The sequence below is a fragment of the Hemiscyllium ocellatum genome, chromosome 14 (assembly GCF_020745735.1).
Source record: "Hemiscyllium ocellatum isolate sHemOce1 chromosome 14, sHemOce1.pat.X.cur, whole genome shotgun sequence".
Classification (NCBI taxonomy): domain Eukaryota; kingdom Metazoa; phylum Chordata; class Chondrichthyes; order Orectolobiformes; family Hemiscylliidae; genus Hemiscyllium; species Hemiscyllium ocellatum.
The window spans coordinates 13956292-13976661 of NC_083414.1; the positions used below are offsets into that span (position 1 = coordinate 13956292).

The following is a 20370-nucleotide window of genomic DNA, read 5'->3' on the forward strand; positions in this document are numbered from 1 at the left end:
ATCCCACCCTGGCAATGTTTTTCTACAACCTCTACCATCAGGGAGAAGGTACAAAAGCCTGAACACACGCACCAGCCGGTTTCATAACAGTTTCTACCCTACTGTTGTTAGAATACTGAATGGACTCTCAACATTTGCCTGTACCTGTGTTTTTGTTTTTGTCGCTGATTACCTATTATTTACTTATCTATGCTACTTAAATATGTGATCTGCCTGCATTGCTTGCAAGACAAAGCTTTTTACTGTACCTGTGACAATAAATTCAAATCAATTCAAAAAAGCAGAGATAGATAGAATTTTGAATAGTAAAGGAATTAAGAGTTATGGTGAGTTGGCAGGTATGTGGAGCTGAGTCCATGAAATGATCAGCCATGATCTTATTGAATGGTGGAGCAGGCTCCAGGGGCAGATGGCCTACTCCTGCTCCTAGTTCTTATGTTCTCATAAAACACTCATGGCTATAATGCTCATATATTCTGAAAACTTGGTTTCATGGTGTGGCAACACTAGTTACAATTAGCTTATTGTCCTTCCACTGGTTTGCCCCATCAATCACATCTACATCTACAAGTTAATGGTTTCCTCAGCAACTTTGAAGAACATAAAAAGACAGGTCCTGTGGGACAGTAGCCTCCCCGAGACCCACACTGGATTAGGTTTACTATCCTTGAAAAACAAGAACCAACTCAGTTATGTTTCTCTTTAACCAAACTGGCGACTTCAACATGAATATCGATAAATATTCGTAAATTGCTCAGTTTCAAATTTTGTAGGAGGAAGGCATAATCCTGTCTGTGCTGAAAATGTGTTGCTGGAAAAGCGCAGCAGGTCAGGCAGCATCCAAGGGACAGGAGATTCGACGTTTCGGGCATAAGCCCTTCTTCCTGAAGAAGGGCTTATGCCCGAAATGTTGAATCTCCTGTTCCTTGGATGCTGCCTGGCCTGCTGCACTTTTCCAGCAACACATTTTCAGCTCTGATCTCCAACATCTGCAGACCTCACTTTCTCCTCAAAGCCATAATCCTGTCTGTGACAATTAGCCACTGTTCTACCATGGCCATCAGTGTTTTATTAAAAATGCTACAGCAAATACAACATGGACAGAATCCATTTGGCTGACTAAACTTGGTTTTGGGTTAATTTAGGTGAGACAGTGGCATAGTGGTAATGTTGGCAGACTAGTAATCCAGAGACCATGGTGAGTCTAGGGACACAGATACATATCTCTGTCCAGGTAGATGGTGGAATTTAACTTCAATGAATTGAACCCAAGTTGTAAACTAGCATCTGTAACATGACCACAAAACCATTGATGTTTGTTGTGAAACCCCAACTAATTAGTTCTCTGCTGTCCTAATACTTACTCATTCTGGCCTCATGTGACTCCAGATGAACAGCAAAATGGTTGGCTTTTAACTGTCCTCTGAAATTGCCTAGTAAGCCACTCAGTACCAGGGGGATCAGGGGTGGGCAACAAATACTGACCTAGCCAACAACGTTGACTTGCCATGAAGGAAGAAAAAGAATCTCCAACCACACTATCTACTCTAATTCCACCAGCCTGATCATTCTGCATTGCCACAACTTAATTATCTCATTAAGCCTAAAGAAGAATGGAAAGTGGCCATGCTAAATCACTCAGACTGTCTAGTGATGTGTAGATTGGGGGGGTTAGCCATGGGTAATGTGCATTTACAGGGATAGGGTGGAGTGGTGCGTCTGAGTGCAATGCTCTTTGGACTTGATGGGCTGAATGGCCTGCTTTCACATTGTAGGGATTCTATGAATGAGAAAGAATTCTCATCAGGGTGGATGTTTACCTAAACACGCTCTCTATGACTTTATTTCACTGATCTTCATTCACTCAGCTAATCTGGGTATTCCTAAAGATTGCAATTTGGTGTTCCCCAAAGTGAATGATTTAGGACCAATCACTCTCAACTTCCAAAACAGAGATTTCCCTTCTCTATTTCTTAATGGAATGACTATTACTGAGTCCTAACTCTTTCAATCCCCTCCAGCTCATCATCTTCTCAGTCTCTTCAGTTCCATTCTGTAGGGTGCTCCCAATGGAACTCTCCTGCAGTTGCAGCTAACAGAAGATGAGGAATGAAAGTTGGCCACCATCCCACTGTTTGTGCAACGGGGAGACACGAAACCCCATCGTGGACCCCAACTAATTCATCTCCCAAGGCATTTTCCTCCAGGAGTGTCCAATAAATTCACCCATTATTCAAGTCTGCCTTCTCTCGTCAGAACATTGCCCATTATACAGGTACTCCAATGTTGCTTGAAGTATTTGATAGCTATCACACAGTCTATAATACCATTCCTATCAATATTTCTCTTTTATAAAGGAGTTATATGGAGGGGTTAATTATGAGAATGTGAATCAATGCCAGATTTCCATTGTTATTTTCATCCTTATCTTTAGATTTTGCTTTTTTTCTAACATTGGATGTTCGTGCATCCAAAGTCCATATTGCATGGTATTCTTGCAACATCTACGGATCTTAATTTAATATCATTAGGCACTCCATTGACTGACAAGAAACTTAAAATTTATAGGGACTGGCAGCAATGTGGAGCTAAGGCCACTTTCAGATCAGCCACAATTTTCTTGAATGAGAGTGTAAATTTAAGGGGCCGAATGGGTCAGATCTCTTTAACTTTCTTCTCTGCTAATTGATCAGCCTTCACCAATCAATGGCCGGGTCAGAATTGTCCTTTAACCCTAACTTTGCTGAGGAGAACAGTCCCAGTTTTCTAGTCTGACTACAATTGTTGTAATCGCTCATCCCTGGAATCAGGTTTGTAAATCTCGCCTCAATCCCCTCCAAAGTCTCACGTCCTTCCTAAAATGTGCAAATTGGACACAATACTCCAGCTGGGCTGAAATAGTCTTCTGGTATATATAAGTTAGTTTAACTTCCTGGCCTTTGTACAGCATGCCTCTATTTATAAAGTGCAGGATCTCAGATGCTTTTATTCACTGCTTTGTTACCTCTTCCTGACACCTTCAAACATTTGTGTACAAACATTGCAGGCTTGCTCTCTTCTTGCGTGTGTCCAATAAAATTATATTATTTAGGATGTCCTCATTCTCCTCACATTTTAAAACAATCCCTCGATATTCTATATTCTTGAGAAATGAAAACAACCTTTGCAAGCCTTTAGACCCCAGTGACCTCATAGCGATTGTGTTATGGGAGTAGACGGACTTTAAAAAACACTCTTTAATCCTACAAAGTTTAACAATATTAGAAAACACTGGCAGGTATTCCAATTCCTTTCAGAATTTTGTCTGCTGAACGTTCACACTACATCTCGTGAGTGGGAGAGATCCCTTGACCATTCTTCAAAACGTATATTGTTATTCCCCTAAAGCCAGTTACAAAACCCGGAGATTCGGTGTGTGCTGCAGGGTTAAACAGGAAGTTGGAGTGTGAACGAAACAATATGTGGAGGATATCAGGCAGAGGCCAGTTTAAATGGACCAGAGGTCACACTTCCTGGAAAACCTCAAACTTCGGCACAGCTGAAAACATTCACAAGTTAAAAGGGGTGCTGTTGTCAAGGTAACAGAAGTGACAAGACTCTGCTTTTCTGCCTGTGGAAAAGTGCCCAGTGAGGGGATGCATTAACAAGATGTTGCATTCACAACAATGCATTAAGCCCTTCCCCTGTTTGATTTCACCTCCCCACCAGCACCCATCGCCCCCTTCCCAAACCCCCTACCCCAACCCAGGCTCCCCTCTATGCAGCCCCTCAGAAATCAAAGCACATCATGCTGACACTTGGGCACAGTGGAGTTGCTTTCGGGTTTCCTCATGAAACAGCAGCACAAGCCGCGGGTTTACTTGGCGCAGGATATCCCTGTGAACAAACCATTGACATCTGGCCTTTGGAGAGTTGTGAGAACGGAGGGAAAGGCCTGACATTCAATCTCGAGTCAAAGAACAACATGCACACTTCGTTGTCAAGAGCCTAGAGGTCAAATGGCAATTTTCTGTGCAATTAATCCCATATTGAGACAATCAATTTAATGTTTCATGCACACAAGATTCTCCCCAAACTATACTAATATTATTATCCCACAGTCTCCAGTTCAGGTGGCAGTGGTCAATACGCTCCTTGCCTGAGACAATAGTGATCTTTGACCATGCCATACACATTCCACACGTTTGTACTCCAAATGTACTCCTCATAAAAGTGCTTGGTCTTCTTATAATGTTGTTGTTGTAGGGCCATGCCAGCTCTCTACATTAAATGAGCTAGTGCTCATTAAAGGAGAGATTCCATCAGCATCCTTTTTAAGATTAGGAAACGTCAGGCTCTGGTGTGTTAGAGGTCACTTACTTCCTCGTCTAGCTAAAAGAGCCTCTTATAGATGACAAGAGGTAGTTTCCTGCCCTTTAGCAACTAATTACAGGTTACATTGGTCTGATAAATATTGTTACAGAGATTTTGAGGAGGACCGGATGTCAGCGCTCACTCATTTTATATCTGAAGCTGTTCTCTCCACAAGTGGGACATGCTTATGGCCCTCCTCAGTGTTAACCCTTTCATAGGACATCAGCAACAGTGAAATCCCAGTTCACATTTAGAGTCATACGGCATGGAAACAGACCCTTCTGTCCAACTCGTCCATGCCGACCATCTTCCCAAACTAAACTAGCCCCATCTGCCTGCATTTGGCACATATCTCTCCAAACCTTTCCTATTTATGTGCTTATCCAAATGCCTTTTAAATGTTGTAACTGTACCTGCAACCACCATTTCCTCTAGCAGTTCATTCCACACATGAACCAATCTTTGTGTAAAAAATGTTTCCCCTCAACACTTCTCTGGGCATCAGTAGCTCATGCTAAGTTCACCTGAGCACTGGGGCTTCTTTCTTCCCTGCCAGCACACTGTCTTTCCCCAGTTTTACACCATAGATGTCAGCACAAATGTTGACCCTTGAGATACTAAAAAGTCCCTTCAAAAACAGAGGTTGATTGAGTATAAATGTGAACCATTGGTGTGGATGTGTGTGGTTCTCATTTTTTGAAACATTATCCACTTCCAACATAAGCAGTAAGCATGCCTTAAAACTCCAGCACTGCTCATATCACTAGATTTGTTAAATCTAGCAATAAAATACAAGTAAGTAAACAAGTTGAGGTTTAATGCAGCATATTGCAGTTGAGGACACTGTTTAATACAGAATATAAACAGAGAGATCTTCTTTGGATTTGGAAAAATGGGGTCACCTTGTGCAGTAGATTGACTTGTATACCGTAAATTACAGCAAATAAAAAACTAGCCATTCGTAATTTACATTGAAGTTCAAATCTTTACAAAAAGAAATATTGTCACTATCCATTTCTTGGATTACTCCCTCACTGTAACAAAGCATTGTAAAGAGCTGGACTGGACTGTCAGGAGTTAACACTTACATTATTGGGATCAAATTCCAGTGGATGAGGACATCTCTTAGGACCGGACCAGAAAAGCACTCCTGAAGGCATAACCTAGATGAGATAAGGAATTTTATTTGGTTAAATCCAGCATTGGCAAACTCAATCCAAAGAAAGTGCTATTGCATAAGGGATAAATGCAAACATTTTAACACATGATATTTGAAAACATATCTTTGATACCTAAACCCCAGCATCAAATGTTATCCTCCAGCTCCAAAATAAAAACAAACTTCTAAGTGCAAGTTTCTCCAAACAATGGTTTACTTTTATTAACAGTGAGGGCAACGTGGTCAACTGATAAATTCACACCATTGTCAACTCAAACAGGACTCGCAATTTAAAACGACAGAGACAAGTTTAACGTGTAGGCAGACCTTGCATTTCTCTAGTACCAAAGTACAGTGCAGACAAAGAAATACTTTTGAAGAGTTACCGCTGTTGAAATGTCAGAAAGATCAACGACTAAGTGAATTGTTTTAATAAAAGCAAAGTATTGCAGATGCTGGATATCTGATATGAAAACTAATATAGGATGTACTTAGAAAAGATTTACAAGGAGATTGCCAGGGTTGGAGAATTTAAGCTAAACAGAGAGGCTGAATGGACAGGGGCTGCTTTCCCTGGAGCGTTGGAGGCTGAAGGGTGATCTTATAGACGTTTATAAAATCATGAGGGACTTGGATAGGATAAATAGACAAAGTCTTTTCCCTGGGATGGGGGAGTGCAGAACTAGAGGACATAGGTTGGGGTGAGAGGGAAAAGATAAAAAAGGGACTCAAGGGGCAACGTGTATGGAATGAGCTGCCTGAGGAAGTGGTGGAAGCTGGTACAATGGCAGCATTTAAAAGGCATCTGGATGGGTATATGAATAAGAAGGGTTTGGAGGGATATGGGCCAAGTGCTGGCAAATGGGACTAGATTAGGTTGGGATATCTGGTCGGCATGGATGAGTTGGACCGAAGGGTCTGTCTCTGTGCTGTACATCTTTATGACTCTGTGACTCTATTGTAGAAACTCAGCAGGTCTGGCAACATCTATGGAGAGAGAGAGAAACAGAAATGAGTCTAATATGGATCTTCTTATTTTCCAAGTTTGAAAAGTTAATTAATTTACTCTTTCCACAGATGCTGCCAGACCTGATTTTCCCAAGTCAGTAGTGCTGGGATCCATGTACTAAACAACTAAACACCATCGGAGCAAAGCACTGCAGATGCTGGAATCCGTCCTGAAAACAACAAATGCTGGAGATCTCAGCAGGTCAGACAGCATCCACAGAGAGAGAGCAAGCTAACATTGAGTCTTGGTGACTCTTCAGAGCTGATGATATGACCCTCAGCATTTGTTGCTTTCATCTAGACACTGTTACCGCTTCTGACGAAATGATTCAATCACTCCCAAGTAAACCAACTGCTATTCTCATCAAATGGAAAATGTTAAGATACAGTTGTGGTTTGATGCAAGTTTCTGGAATAAATCATGGGGACAATAGTGTAAAAGGTTGTATACTTTGTTTGCAGACTCTTCAATGGTTGCCAGTTATGCTGTAGTCCCTTGTCTGAGAAAATAACAGTCCACAGAATGATTGCTGACTGATTATTCAATGACATGGGGCATCATGACTGAGATCAATACCATTTCCACCCAGCGACCCTGACGGGCACACTTCCCATTGTCACAGAACAATGAGGAACAGTGAAATCCATGGAAAGTTTTCTCCACATCTCGGAATTTTGAATTGTGTGCATCATTGTCACGGGTGAGGTGAATGACCTCAGCATGGACTGGACAGTGATCACTGAAGGGAAAAACAGCTAAAAATAAATTAATATTTAGAAATAAATGTACAGGTTGCACTGGATCTATACAAATCAAGTCCATCATATAACAATTGCTAGCTTTATTATATGTTTTGTTTGGGATCCTAGTCTTAGCTGCCCAATGTCTTCACTATGATGTGGAGGTGCTGGAGTTGGACTGGGGTGGACAAAGTCAGAAGTCACATGATACTAGGTTATAGTTCAACAGTTTATTTGAAATCACAAGATTTTTCAAAAGTTTGTTTGGAATCTGTTGGACTACAACCTGGTGTTGTTTGAATTCTGACAATGTCTGAACAAGGTGAGCACTTTCCTCTAACTGGTTAGATCTAGACATTTTCTTAATCAAACTGTTCAGAGATGATAATGCACACCACTAGACCAGGTGGGACTTGAAGCCACGCCCCCCTGGTTCATAGTTAGGGACACCACCACTACATCAAAAGAGAACTGAGTTAGGTCTATTTGTAAAAGAAAGAAAATTAATTTGTGTTCATACAGTTAGGTCTAAAGACTGTGGTAAATCTACCTCATTTCTATGCACCGATCATTACCTCTAACTTTGGATGGGTTTATTGTACAGGATGATTGTTTGCTACAAGGGTATTTATTCCACCTACAAGATTCAAAACACGCTGATGGACGGATTCTAACAAGAAAGCTAAACAAATACTTGGTGGAGTCGATAAGGAGGCTTGTTAAAAACCTGCATGCTTGAGTTTAAAACAGTGTTGAGCTGGTTTTTGGTTTGGTAGATTTTATAATTGCGACAAAGGGAGACCTACAATGTTACTCGTGCTAGTGAACATTCTACAGCATTTTGTAATAGGAGGCTTGGGACTTGATTATACTTTAATCTTCTCTCAGATCCTGAAGCACTGGTTTCACAACATAGGGGCACAGAATATCGATGCTCAAAGCCACTCAGCATTTATTCTAGTGTCTGTCAAGTGAGCTGCCATTCAGACACCATTAAATGAATTAGATTTGCTATTAATGGGCCTCAGCAGAATGTTGTTTAAGGGGGTGAAATAACTGCACAGAGGCCAGATCCTGTCACCAAGTCACCCTTTATTTACTAGTGCCCAGTATACCGGTTGTGGCCAGCCACATTGGAGTCAGTCCTCAATTGAGCTGGCAGGTCATGTTAAAATTGAACAAGACTTTGGTTCGGCTGCATTTAGAATACTGTGTACAGTTCTGGTCACCACATTACCAAAAGGATATGGACACTTTAGAGAGGGTGCAGAGAAGGTTTACGAGGATCTTGCCTGATATGGAAGGTGCTAACTGTGAAGAGAGGTTGAGTAGGTTAGGATTGTTTTCATTAGAAAAATGGAGATTGAGGGGGGACCTGATTGAGGTTTACAAAATCATGAAGAGTATAGACAGGGTGGATAGAGATTTTCCCAGGGTGAAGGATTCAATAACGAGAGGTCATGCTTTCAAGCTGAGAGGTGAAAAGTTTAAGAGGGATACACACGGCAATACTTTATACAGAGGGTGGAAGGTGTCTGGAACGCGCTGCCAGCATAGGTAGTAGAGGCAGGCGTGGTAGATGTGTCTGGACAGATGCATGAGTAGGTGGGGACCAGAGGGATACAGATGCTTAGGAATTGGGCGACAGGTTTAGACAGTACATTTGGATCGGCTCAGCCTTGGAAGGCTGAAGGACCTGTTCCTGGGCTGTAAATTTTCTTTGTTCTTTGAGGAGATTCTAATCGCTTGGTTATATTGGTGAGCCGAGGCTTTCTTGATTGGCCCAGGTTAACAACCCCGATCAAGAGCCTCGTAGTTAACAAGATCAATGTGGTCCCAATCACTACAGAGGGGAACTTGTTAAGCAGTGATAATGTTTCTACCTCTGGGCTAGGAGACTGGAGTTCAAGTCCCACCTTCTTCAGAGGTACGTCACAACATCTCTGTAAAGATTAGAAAGCATCCAGACTCTGTTTAAAACATTCTGAAGGAACTCTCGACAATTTCTCAGTCAACCCTGCCGAGTTGTCTCATGAGACTCGACTATGAAGAGGCAGAACACTATGGTCTAATCTCTGCTCGTCTGGGTGTGTATGGGCATGAATACCACTCATGAAATCCATTTCTAAATCTCCATTGAGAAGTATTAGTCTACAACCTGAGATACAGCAAGTTAACTGGTACAGATTTCATATCAATTCAGGATGATCAGCATTCCAAAAAGTAACAATAAACAGCACTAAAAAAAGTCCCTTTGATCCAAACATCACAGGCTTCTATCTAGGTGTTTTCTAATCACAGGTGGAGCAAGAATCCAGGCATCCTGGCTCTGAGATAGAGTCACTATCCCTGTGCCAATACAGCCCCTGCAGATTACTTCTTGTGCTCCATTTTATGTTTCCTCTCACCTTGTGACATTTAACAGGCTCCATCCAGAGGCTCACTGATGATGTTACCTAGTACAGTGACGAAACATCTGAAAACGAATCTTCCAGCTCAGTGAGCAAACCTACATCCAGAACCTCAACCGGAGTTACAAATCTTCTCAAAACCTGCTGTGGCATTTAATTTCACTCAGCAATGCCTTTCTGATCCTTTCTCTCTCATGTTTTCCTAACTCCCTCTTGAATGCATCTTTTCCATTCACCTCACCTACTTCTTGTGATAGCAAGTTTCAAATTCTAATAACTCTTTGGATAAGAAGCTAGGCCTGACTTCTCAGTTGGTCTTAAGTGCAACTGTCTCATAACTATAGCCCTGGATTTGGGCCTTCCTACAAGTGGAAACAACTTCTCTATCACAACCCTGTTAAATCCTTTCATAATCGTAAAAGCCTCTCTCAGATCACCACTTAGTTTTCTTTTTTCTACATGAGTGCTATGGCACATCAGAATAATTACTTCAGTATTATAACATGAATAGAACACACACATTGAAACAGGATGCTTCACACAAGTAATTCTCCAGAGGTTGCTTTTTGAAGGGATGGGAGGTTTTGAACACACACTGATTGGGAGGCACTAGAGATAAGAGTCTAGGTTAGAGTGGTGCTGGAAAAGCACAGCAGGTCAGGCAGCATCCAAGGAGCAGGAAAATCAACGTTTCGGGCAAAAGCCCTTCATCAAGAATGAAGAGTCTAGATTGCAAGGACATGATGACTTGAAGCCTCTACTCTCACTGATGAGGTGGGGGAAGATGATGATGGCATTGTGGTAATGTCACTGGACTGGTAATCCTGAGGCCAAAGGTAAAGCCCTGGAGTCATGGGTTTGAATTCTTCCATCATAGCTGGTGGAATTTAAATTCAATGAAAATTAAATCGAGAAATAAAAACCAGCCTCATGAACGCTATTCTACAGCACGGAACTATGGCTTGTTGTAAAAGGCCATTTTGTTCACTGATGTCCTTCAGGGAAGGGAATCTGCCATTCTTACCTGGTCTGGCCTACATGTTACTCCAGACACAAAGCAATGAGGCTGATATTTAGCTGGCCTCTGAAAATGATACTCAGTTCAAAGATAATAAATGCTGGCCTTGATAGTGCTGTTTGCATTTTATGAAATAATAAAATTTAAAAAACAAACCAGAGTTTAAGTACCAGATGTATTGAGTTGGGATGCAGGGTTATCAACAATTTCAGAAGCAGGTTGGAGAGGTTGCCTAGGCTACAACTGTATTCCCGGGAGGATAGGAACTTAAGCAGTGATTATTTAAGGTATTTCAAGAAGATTGAAGAGTTTTAAAGAGCAGAGAGAGAAAAACTAGTTTCTCTGATTGTGGGTGCAGACCACAGACAATACAAGCTTAAAATTACAGCTAGGTCAATAGGGGAGATTAAGCACTTCTTCAAACAAAAGATAGTGAAAACTTGGAAGCTTCTTTTCTAAAACACCATGCAGGGCGTCAATTGAAAACATAATGACTGAGATTGATGGGTTATGTTAGATAAGGAGCAGAGAGGATTTTAGATCAAAGTTTGTAGACAGAGTTAAGTTACAAGTCAGTTACATATCTGAATGGCATGCGATGTTTGTACAGTGGTCAATTCCCCTTGTTGCCAGGTTACATCTGAACATGCTCAAGTGCAATGCAGGAAAGTGGATGGGAGGAACGTTAGATCAGCCATGATCCTACTGAAAGGCAGAACAGGCTTGAGGGGCTGAATGACCTACTTCTATTCCTATGGTCTTAATGAGAAAGAGATTTAGAAGCCAATTTGTGGAGTCATACCAAGACCACATTCACAGAGACATAGAGATGCGCAGCACGAGAACAGACACTTCGGTCTGACTTGTCCAAGCTGACCAGATATCCTAAACTAATCTAGTCCCATTTGTCAGCACTTGGTCCATATCACTCTAAACCATTCATCTGACTCTCACTTTGGAAAGATGTTGCTTCACTGATCAGAGATGTGGAATGCAGAACAATAGGTAGACAAAAGGAAGTGTAGGAGATAAACAAAGAGTCTTCAGTTGGACTTTTGAAAGCAGGGAGAGAGCTCTTGTTGGGACATAGCTGAAAGGGCAGCACCAATGATGGAGTGAAGAGGTTAAAGAACAATAAATAGATTTGGTGCAAAAGCAAAAGCTAGTTCAGACTTGAGGTTGAAGGGGATCATTGAGTTAAGACATTGTATTTCACAAGAGTTGGAATGGGGAGAACATGGTATTGCTTGCTCCTCTCATCACACCTAGAAATATTGGTCTTGAGCCAACTGACTTTGAAAAAGATTGCCCTGCAGCAAAGATACAATGGGAGTGAGCTTTGGTAAGCAGAGAGCGGGATGTCTGTCCTCAGCCAATGGAGGTCCGACCCCTTGAGATCTGATTGGCCAGCAGCGGGGTTGTCCTAGCAGTGCCAGAGTTCAGCTGTGGCCTCTCCTGGAACTACAAGCCATCCCAGGGAAAGTGGAATAAAACCAAGTTATGGCAGATGCTGGAAATCTGAAATAAACACATAGAAAAAAACTCAACAGCTTCTGTGGGAGAGAGAAGCAGAGTTAAGCTTCCAAATCCACCATAACTCTCTGATACAGTAGAATAAGGATGCTGGACTCACACCTATTCTATGGATTTCAATCTGGGAGGGATGAAGGGCAAGTGGCAAGGGGCATTTCTGTCGGCGGGGGACAGAGTGGGCAGAAACAAATGGGAGGTACCATCTTGTGTGGGGTTGCTTCTGGGCAGTAGAGAACACCCCTCCAAAAGGAGGTACCTTGACCCTCTTTTAGTGTGAGGTTGTGAAAGAGCAGCGGCCTCCATCATCCCACTCCACCTGCCCCTCCCACCCCCACTCCCCCATCACCCCCATTCCCTCACCACCATATTTTCGTGGCAAAGGCAGAGTTAAAGGGCTTCTAACCGGCTTTAGGCAGACTGATGCTTATCCACCCGCAGTGGGGTTCAAGGTTGGGAGGGGGGAGTAGAAGTTGCCCTAGTCCCAGAGGAATCATAGGCTGTTTTCTCATGAGGGAGAGACAATTGATACTGAGTTTAACCAAAGGGTTACTGTGCCTCAGTTGAGGGACAACCTTGAGAAAGTAAGGCCTTTATGGGGACCTCAGCTGCTACAGGAATTGAACTCATGCTGTTGAATTTGCAAACCAGGCATCCAACCAACTGAACGAACCAACCTGGTGACTGCAGGAAGATGGTAGACTGGCCAACTGTTCTGGTTTACATTCTAGCAATGGGGAGGGCATTGCATTCTGCTGTAGGTGTGGGCTTTGTCTTGAGAGAATGAGAGTTTTGATATTAGATATATTTAGATTAGATTACTCACAGTGTGGAAACAGGCCCTTCGGCCCAACAAGTCCACACTGACCCACCGAAGCGCAACCCACCCATACCCCTACATTTACCCCTTACCTACCACTACGGGCAATTTAGCATGGCCAATTCACCTGACCCGCACATCTTTGGACTGTGGGAGGAAACCGGAGCACCCGGAGGAAACCCACGCAGACACGGGAAGAACGTGCAAACTCTACACAGTTAGTCGCCTGAGTTGGGAATTGAACCCGGGTCTCAGGCGCTGTGAGACAGCAGTGCTAACCACTGTGCCACCGTGCTGCCCATATTGTTTCTCAGAGGCTAAGAATCCCTGTGGCACCCTCAATGACCATTGTGACGCTCACAGGGAAAGGTTAGAATGGTAACATTCTAACTAATTTGCTGCTTTTGAAAAGTTAGAGTGAAGAAATGAAGTGAAATACTAAAATGTCTATGCTAATGGCTATTAAGTAAAGGGACCTCTTTTTTTTTAAACAGATTCAGGAGCTACCCGGCAAGCTGCTTACACAATAGGTTTTACTTGTTTCACACTGCCTTGTTTTGCCTAACGTCTCAGATGCCGAGTAAAAAGTAAAACCCTTGGCATTACTTGGAATTTTGAAACACAAACCGTTAACAAGACAAAAAGTATCGTTAACAACAGGAATTCTGTCTGTAACATCTGGCTGCTCTTGCATGTTATACCATCTGACCCAATGGTATTTTTGTTTTGGTGTGTGGGGCTGGTGTGGATGAGGAGGTAGGTACAGTGGAGGGGAGGAGGGTGCGACCCCTGAGAGCTATATTTTCCACATTACATCCTGCTTTTAAATCAGCAATCTATCCTCCCCAGCCTCCGACTGCACACGTGCCAACACAAAGCCTCTTGTTTTCATTCTGGATTAACCTTTCCTTGTCTTGCCCCGAGAGCAATGTCACAAAAGACCGATGTCGAACAGTGAGCTCACAGGAGGTAGGGAGGCCCCACCAGCTGGTGTTCATTTAGGCTTTCAATGAATTAAAAAAATAAGCATTATTCAGCTAGTGGCACCTGAGCCAGATTGTGTTCTTGTAGAGAAAAGAATTTGATGTTGGAATAGCGAAGATAGAAAAGTCTAAAAACCTCTCAGATGCCTTGCTTGGACTCCAGCTGGTGTTATGATATGATGTGTGAGCACCCTTAAGAGAACACATCTTAACCCACTGTCAATTATCATAAACCTTGGTACAATAAGATGCATGAGGTCCATGACTTGATGGCAGTCTGAAACCACACTGATAGGACTTGGATGGACTATCCTGAGCTTCCAGTAAACACTGTCTGAATCATAAACAAAAAGGTCAAGTTACCACAGACCCATTGGCTGCTCTCTCACCAGAGACAGAGAGAGAGGGAAAGAGGGAGAGAGAGAGAGAGAGAGAGAGAGAGAGAGAGAGAGAGAGAGAGAGAGAGAGAGATGGTTGGTTGGTGTTTGTTTAACTTGGGGGATCAGCACAGCTCAGGTGATGGGAAACAGAGACTTTCATAGCCAGTGTGGGAGTAGTTGGTGTCACTCTACATTGTAAACCAGCCTTCCAGCCAACTGACCCCATCAACCCCACTCCCCCTCCATGGCTTAGCTTAACCCAAACATGTAGTTTCACCAATACTGTGTGTAATTGGTCTGTTTACATTTCGCAGAAGAATGTAACCAGTGGAACTCCACAAGAGCACACAGATACGTCAGAGCAAGCAACATGGCACTCCAAAAAGTACTGCATTAATTAGTTTAAAATTATATTGTTGGCCTCCCCTTTGGAAAGGAGGGTCAGTCCCTCTGAAGCCTCTCCCCTCCCCAACTCTGTAACCTCTTCCAGCTCTATAGTCCTTTGAGATGATCACTTGCCTCAAGCCTATAATTATGGCCTCTTTGGCATTCCTGATCACCTTCTCTCCTCCATTGGGAGCTGTACCTTCTGCTCTATCTTGACCATACTCAGGAATTCCTTCCTTAAATCTCTCTGTTCATCTCTCTTTCCTCCTTTAAGACATTCCCTAAAACTTGTTGCGGTGACCAAGCTTTTGATCACTTGTCCTAATGGGTCTTTGTCTGGCAAATTTTGTTCAATCATGTTCCCATGAAAGTACACTGTGGCGTTAGATAAATGCAAGTTTATAGCAAAGGCGCCAAGAGGTCAAGGAGGCCATTGTGTAAAGGAGTGGGGAGGGCTTGGCATCAGCCACCCCCTCCCCTCCCCCCCACGATTGTTTTCACCCACATTCATCTTTTTCATTTCTGGGATGAGGGCATCATAGGCCATTTTTGCCGATCCATGTATGAAGAACATATCAGAATTAACTACCCAGCTGTTAAGACCACTTGATATTATGGCAGCACACCAAACAACAGCCACACTATGCCAATTACTTACCAGGGCAAAGACCTCATGCCCACAATGTGTCAGACCAATGTGGCACACAAACTCCCTTGCAACAACTGTAACAAGCACTACATTGGACAGACAGGTAGAAAACTAGCCATCCGACTTGACAAATACCAACTGGGAACTTAACACCACGATCCACTCTCTCTCATCTCTGTACACACAGACCAAGAGGGCCATCAATTCGACTATGACACAGTAACCATTCTAGAACAAGCTACCAGAGTGTGCTTGGAAGCCAAAAAGACCATTAACAAACACATAGAGATAACCCTGTGCACAAACCAGTGCAGAGAAGACCAGAAGTGACACTCATCCCTAACAGACCAGACACACAGAAAAACCAAACGGGACAGAACAACAGTGCTTCATTGAAGTCACTCTGATGATGTTATCTAGTATGGTGATGAAACATCTGCACAATAACCCAGCAGCTCGGCCAGCTAACCAACTACTGCAGCCACAACCTGAGCTACCGATCCTCGCCAAAAACTTCAAGCTAGTACAGGCACATTGGCTGAATGGCCTTGTGTACGTTTGGGTGTCAGCACATGAGACATGGTGCTGGTAAATTAGCAGCAGTCCACGACGTAGCTGACTTTCCAAAGTTTTTGCTCACATGAAGGGTTACACTCTACACACGGCTGTTCCACATGCTTTGCAAAATTAAGCAGCTGGTAATACATCTTCCCTTGCCAGGAGCGTTAGCCAAAATAAATTCTGATTTGTTGTGGGACTGGGGGATGGGGTAGTGATGGGGGAGGGGAAGGATTTGCAGGCATTGAGATAAGGACAGAAAGTGCGAGAGAATTTAGAATTTTTTGGCATGAAACGTTAGGTATTAGGGTCAGTCGGTTCATGTCAGCAGCAGCAGCAGGTAATGTGCAGAGCACACTCCCCACACAGCGTCTTTCAAGCTCAGACTCTGGAAAGCATCCTTGTCCTGTTGGTATGATTGTGCATTACCCCAGTCTGTCATTCTCCCAGCTCCCCTAGGGTCACTGGAAGTGCCGTGGTCCTGTCGGTGCGTCTGGGATGTAGAACTCGAAGATTGAGGTCCACTCTGTCCCAGAGATTTGTCACAGCACCACTAAGTAGTTTGACTGAAAATATCTAAATGAACCAAAAATGTGGCTGGAGTAGGCTTTCAGACCCTTGTCTATTTTAAATGGATTAGATTAGATTAGATTAGATTAGATTTACAGTGTGGAAACAGGCCCTTCGGCCCAACAAGTCCACACCGACCCGCCGAAGCGAAACCCACCCATACCCCTACATTTACCCCTTACCTAACACTATGGACAATTTAGCATGGTCAATTCACCTAACCTGCACATCTTTGGACTGTGGGAGGAAACCAGAGCACCCGGAGGAAACCCACGCTGACACGGGGAGAACGTGCAAACTCCACACAGTCAGTCGCCTGAGTCGGGAATTGAACCCGGGTCTCCGGCGCTGTGAGGCAGCAGTGCTAACCACTGTGCCACCGTGCCGCCCACCAATGGAGTCTCATGTAGACAGGATATGAATGGATACGGTCGGATAATGAAGGTGGCGTTTGGTATGGAACATAGTACAGGCCCTTTAGCCCATGATGTTGTGCCGGCCATTGATCCTCATGTGAGGTAAACCTAATGTACGAACCTTCAAATTTCTGTGACCATATGTATGTCCAGCAGTCTCTTAAATATCCCCAATGACTTCGCTTCAACAACTGCTGCTGGCAATGCATTCCGTGCTCCCACAACTCTCTGCGTAAAGAACCCGCCTCTGACATCCCCTCTATACTTTCCGCCAAAAAGCTTAAAACTATGACCCCTCGTGTTAACAATTTCTGCTCTGGGAAAAAAGTCTCTGGCTATCAATTCTATCTATGCCTCTCATTATCTTGTGCACCTCAATTAGGTCCCCTCTCTTCCTTCTTTTTTCCAAAGAAAAAAGTCTGAGCTCAGTCAACCTCTCTTAGTAAGATAAGTCCTCCAGTCCAGGCAGCGTCCTGGTAAACCTCCTCTGAACCCTTTCCAAAGCATCCACATCTTTCCCATAGTAGGGCAATCAGAACTGGACACAGTATTCCAAGTGCAGTCTAACCAAAGTTTTATAGAGCTGCAACAAGATCTCACTGCTTTTAAACTCAATCCCTCTGTTAATGAAAGCCAAAACACCATATGCTTTCTTAACACCCCTGTCCACTTGGGTGGCAATTTTAAGGGATCTATGTACCTGCACACCAAGATCCCGCGGTTCCTTGACAGCGCCAAAAAATCCTGTCTTTAATCCTGTACTCAACTTTCAAGTTCGACCTTCCAAAATGCATCACTTCACATTTATTCAGGTTGAACTCCATCTGCCACCTCTCAGCCCATCTCTGCATCCTGTCAATGTCATGCTGCAGCCTACCACAGTCCTCTATACTGTCAACGACACCTCCAACCTTTGTGTCGTCTGCAAAGTTGCTAACCCATCCCTCAATCTCCTCATTCAAGTTATTAATAAAAATTACAAAGAGTAGAGGCCCAAGAACAGAGCCCTGTGGAACACCACTCACCGCTGACTTCCAGGCAGAATACTTTCCTTCCACCACCACTCGCAGTCTTCTGTCGACCAGCCAATTTTGTATCCAGACAGCTAAATTTCCCTGTATCCCATTCCTCCTGACCTTCTGAACGAGGCTACCATGGGGAAGCTGATCAAATGCCTTGCTGAAGTCCATATACACCACATCCACCGCTCAATCCTCATCAACTTGTCTAGTAACATCCTCAAAGAACTCAATAAGATTTGTGAGGCATGACCTGCCCCTCACAAAGCCGTGCTGACTGCACTTAATCAAGCCATGCTCTTCCAGATGGTCATAAATCCTATCCCTCAGATTCCTTTCTAACGAGAGGGCATTGGTTTAGGGTGAGAGGGGAAGGATATAAAAGGGACCTAAGGGGCATGTTTTTCATGCAGAGTGTGGTGCATGTATGGAATGAGTTGCCAGAGGATGAGGATCTGGTACAACTACAGCATTTAAAAGGCATCTGGATGAATAGGGAGGGTTTAAAGGGATCTGGGCCAAGTGCTGGCAAATGGGACGAGAGTAATTTAAGATATCTGGTCGGCATGGACGAGTTGGATCTAAGGGTCTGTTTCCGTGCTGTACAATTCTATGACTAAGTGATCTCAGCTTGGAAGGTTTATCACAAGTCACAAATAAACACAGAAATTTCTGGAAAAGCTCAGCAGGTCTGGCAGCAACTGTGGAGAGAAATCAGAGTTAACGTCTTGGCTCCAGTGACCCTTCCTCAGAACTGGTGGTGGCGAGGAAAACGTTTTTTATGCAGAAGATAGAGTGAGTGGAGGGCTAAGGAGTAAACAATATGTGAAGATAAAGCCCAAAGAGAGAAGAACAGCTGGACAGACAAAGGAATGGATCATGATCAGCCTGGAACAGTGAATAGCTGTTAATGTACAATTAGTGGCTATCAATGGATAGTGTGTAACCGCAAACCTTGTGATAACAAGGCCTAGTGTGTGAAGGTTGAGGTAAGGACATGGCAGAAGGTGCCTCAAGCCCTAAAATTGTTGAACTCAACATTGATTCCAGAAGGCTATAGTATTCCCAAGTGGAAAATGACAGATTTGTGCTGAGCTTCACTGGAGCACTGCAGCAAACCTCAGACAAAGATGGTAGCCAGGGAACAGGGTGGTGTGTTGGAGTGGCGTGCAACGTTTTTGCATACAGAATCTGGGTGTTCTGTGAAGCATTCACCCAGTCTATGCTTCATTTCCCCAATGTACAGGAGGCCATATTGTGACCAGTGAATCTAATAGACTGGATTGAGTGAAGTGCAGGTAAAGTGCAGCTTCACCCGGAAGGTGTATTTGGGCCCTTGGATACTGAGGAGGGAGGAAGTGAACGTGCTGGTGTTACATTTTCTGCAGACACACGGAAAGGTGCTATGAGGCTTTGGGGACATGTTGGGAATGGAGGAGGAGTGGACCAGGGTGTTCTGGAGGGAACGGTCCTTGCAGAAGGCTGACAGATCTTTGGGGGGGGGGGGGGGGGGGGGGGGGGGGTGGATATATGTGTTTAATGGTGACATCCCACTGGAGATGGTGGAAATGGTGGCTACTGATCCTGTTATCACAAGTGGCATTTTTGAGCTGGTCAACATTCAGGTAAGGACTGGTAAGTAGTATGTAACAGAAAAAATCTAAACATCCCCCCACAACTCACCAAAATTGCTAGATACTCTACGACTCTAAGTTCCTGATGGTATGCTGGCCCAGAAGGTGAAGTCACATGTGCTCCATGGTCAGTTGGTAAGTTGGCTTGGTCATAGAAGACAAAGGATAGTTGTGGAGGTGTGCTTTTCTGACTGGAGGTCTACAGCAAGTGGTGTTCTGCAAGGATCAGTGCTGGGACCTCTGTTGTTTGTCTTGTATATAAATGACCTGGATGAAAACTAGTAAGTTTCACGAATTGGAAAGTCTGCAGATGACACAAACGTTGGTGGAGCTGTGGATAGGGAGGAAGGTTATCAAAGGATCCAGCAGGATATAGATCGGTTGGAAAGTTGTTTGGAGAAATGGCAGATGAGCTTTAATGCGGACAAGTGTGAGGGGATGCATTTTGGGAGGTCAAATGTAAAAGAAAAGCTTACAATAAATGGTAGGACCCTTAGCAGCATTGATATACAGTGGGATTATGGGCTCCCTGAAACACAAGTGGGTACGGTGGTAAAGAAGGCACGCTTGCCTTCATCAGTCGGGGCATTGAGTATAAAAGTTGACAAGTCATGTTGCAGCTGTGTAAAGCTTTAGATAGGCCACATTTGGAGTACTGCATGCTGTTCTGGTTACCACACAGTAGGAAGGATGTCGAGGCTTTGGAGAGGGTGTGAGAGAGCTTTCCCAGGATG

At 43.7% G+C, this 20370-nt stretch overlaps 1 protein-coding gene across 1 annotated transcript in view; it reads right to left on the minus strand.

Moving 5' to 3' along the window:
• Positions 1–20370, minus strand: part of uba1 (ubiquitin-like modifier activating enzyme 1) — a 290553-nt gene that overhangs the window by 162852 nt on the left and 107331 nt on the right. The window contains exon 18 of the mRNA XM_060835388.1: positions 5442–5516. Coding sequence (XP_060691371.1) covers positions 5442–5516 — 75 coding nt within the window. The remainder of the gene's footprint in view (positions 1–5441; positions 5517–20370) is intronic.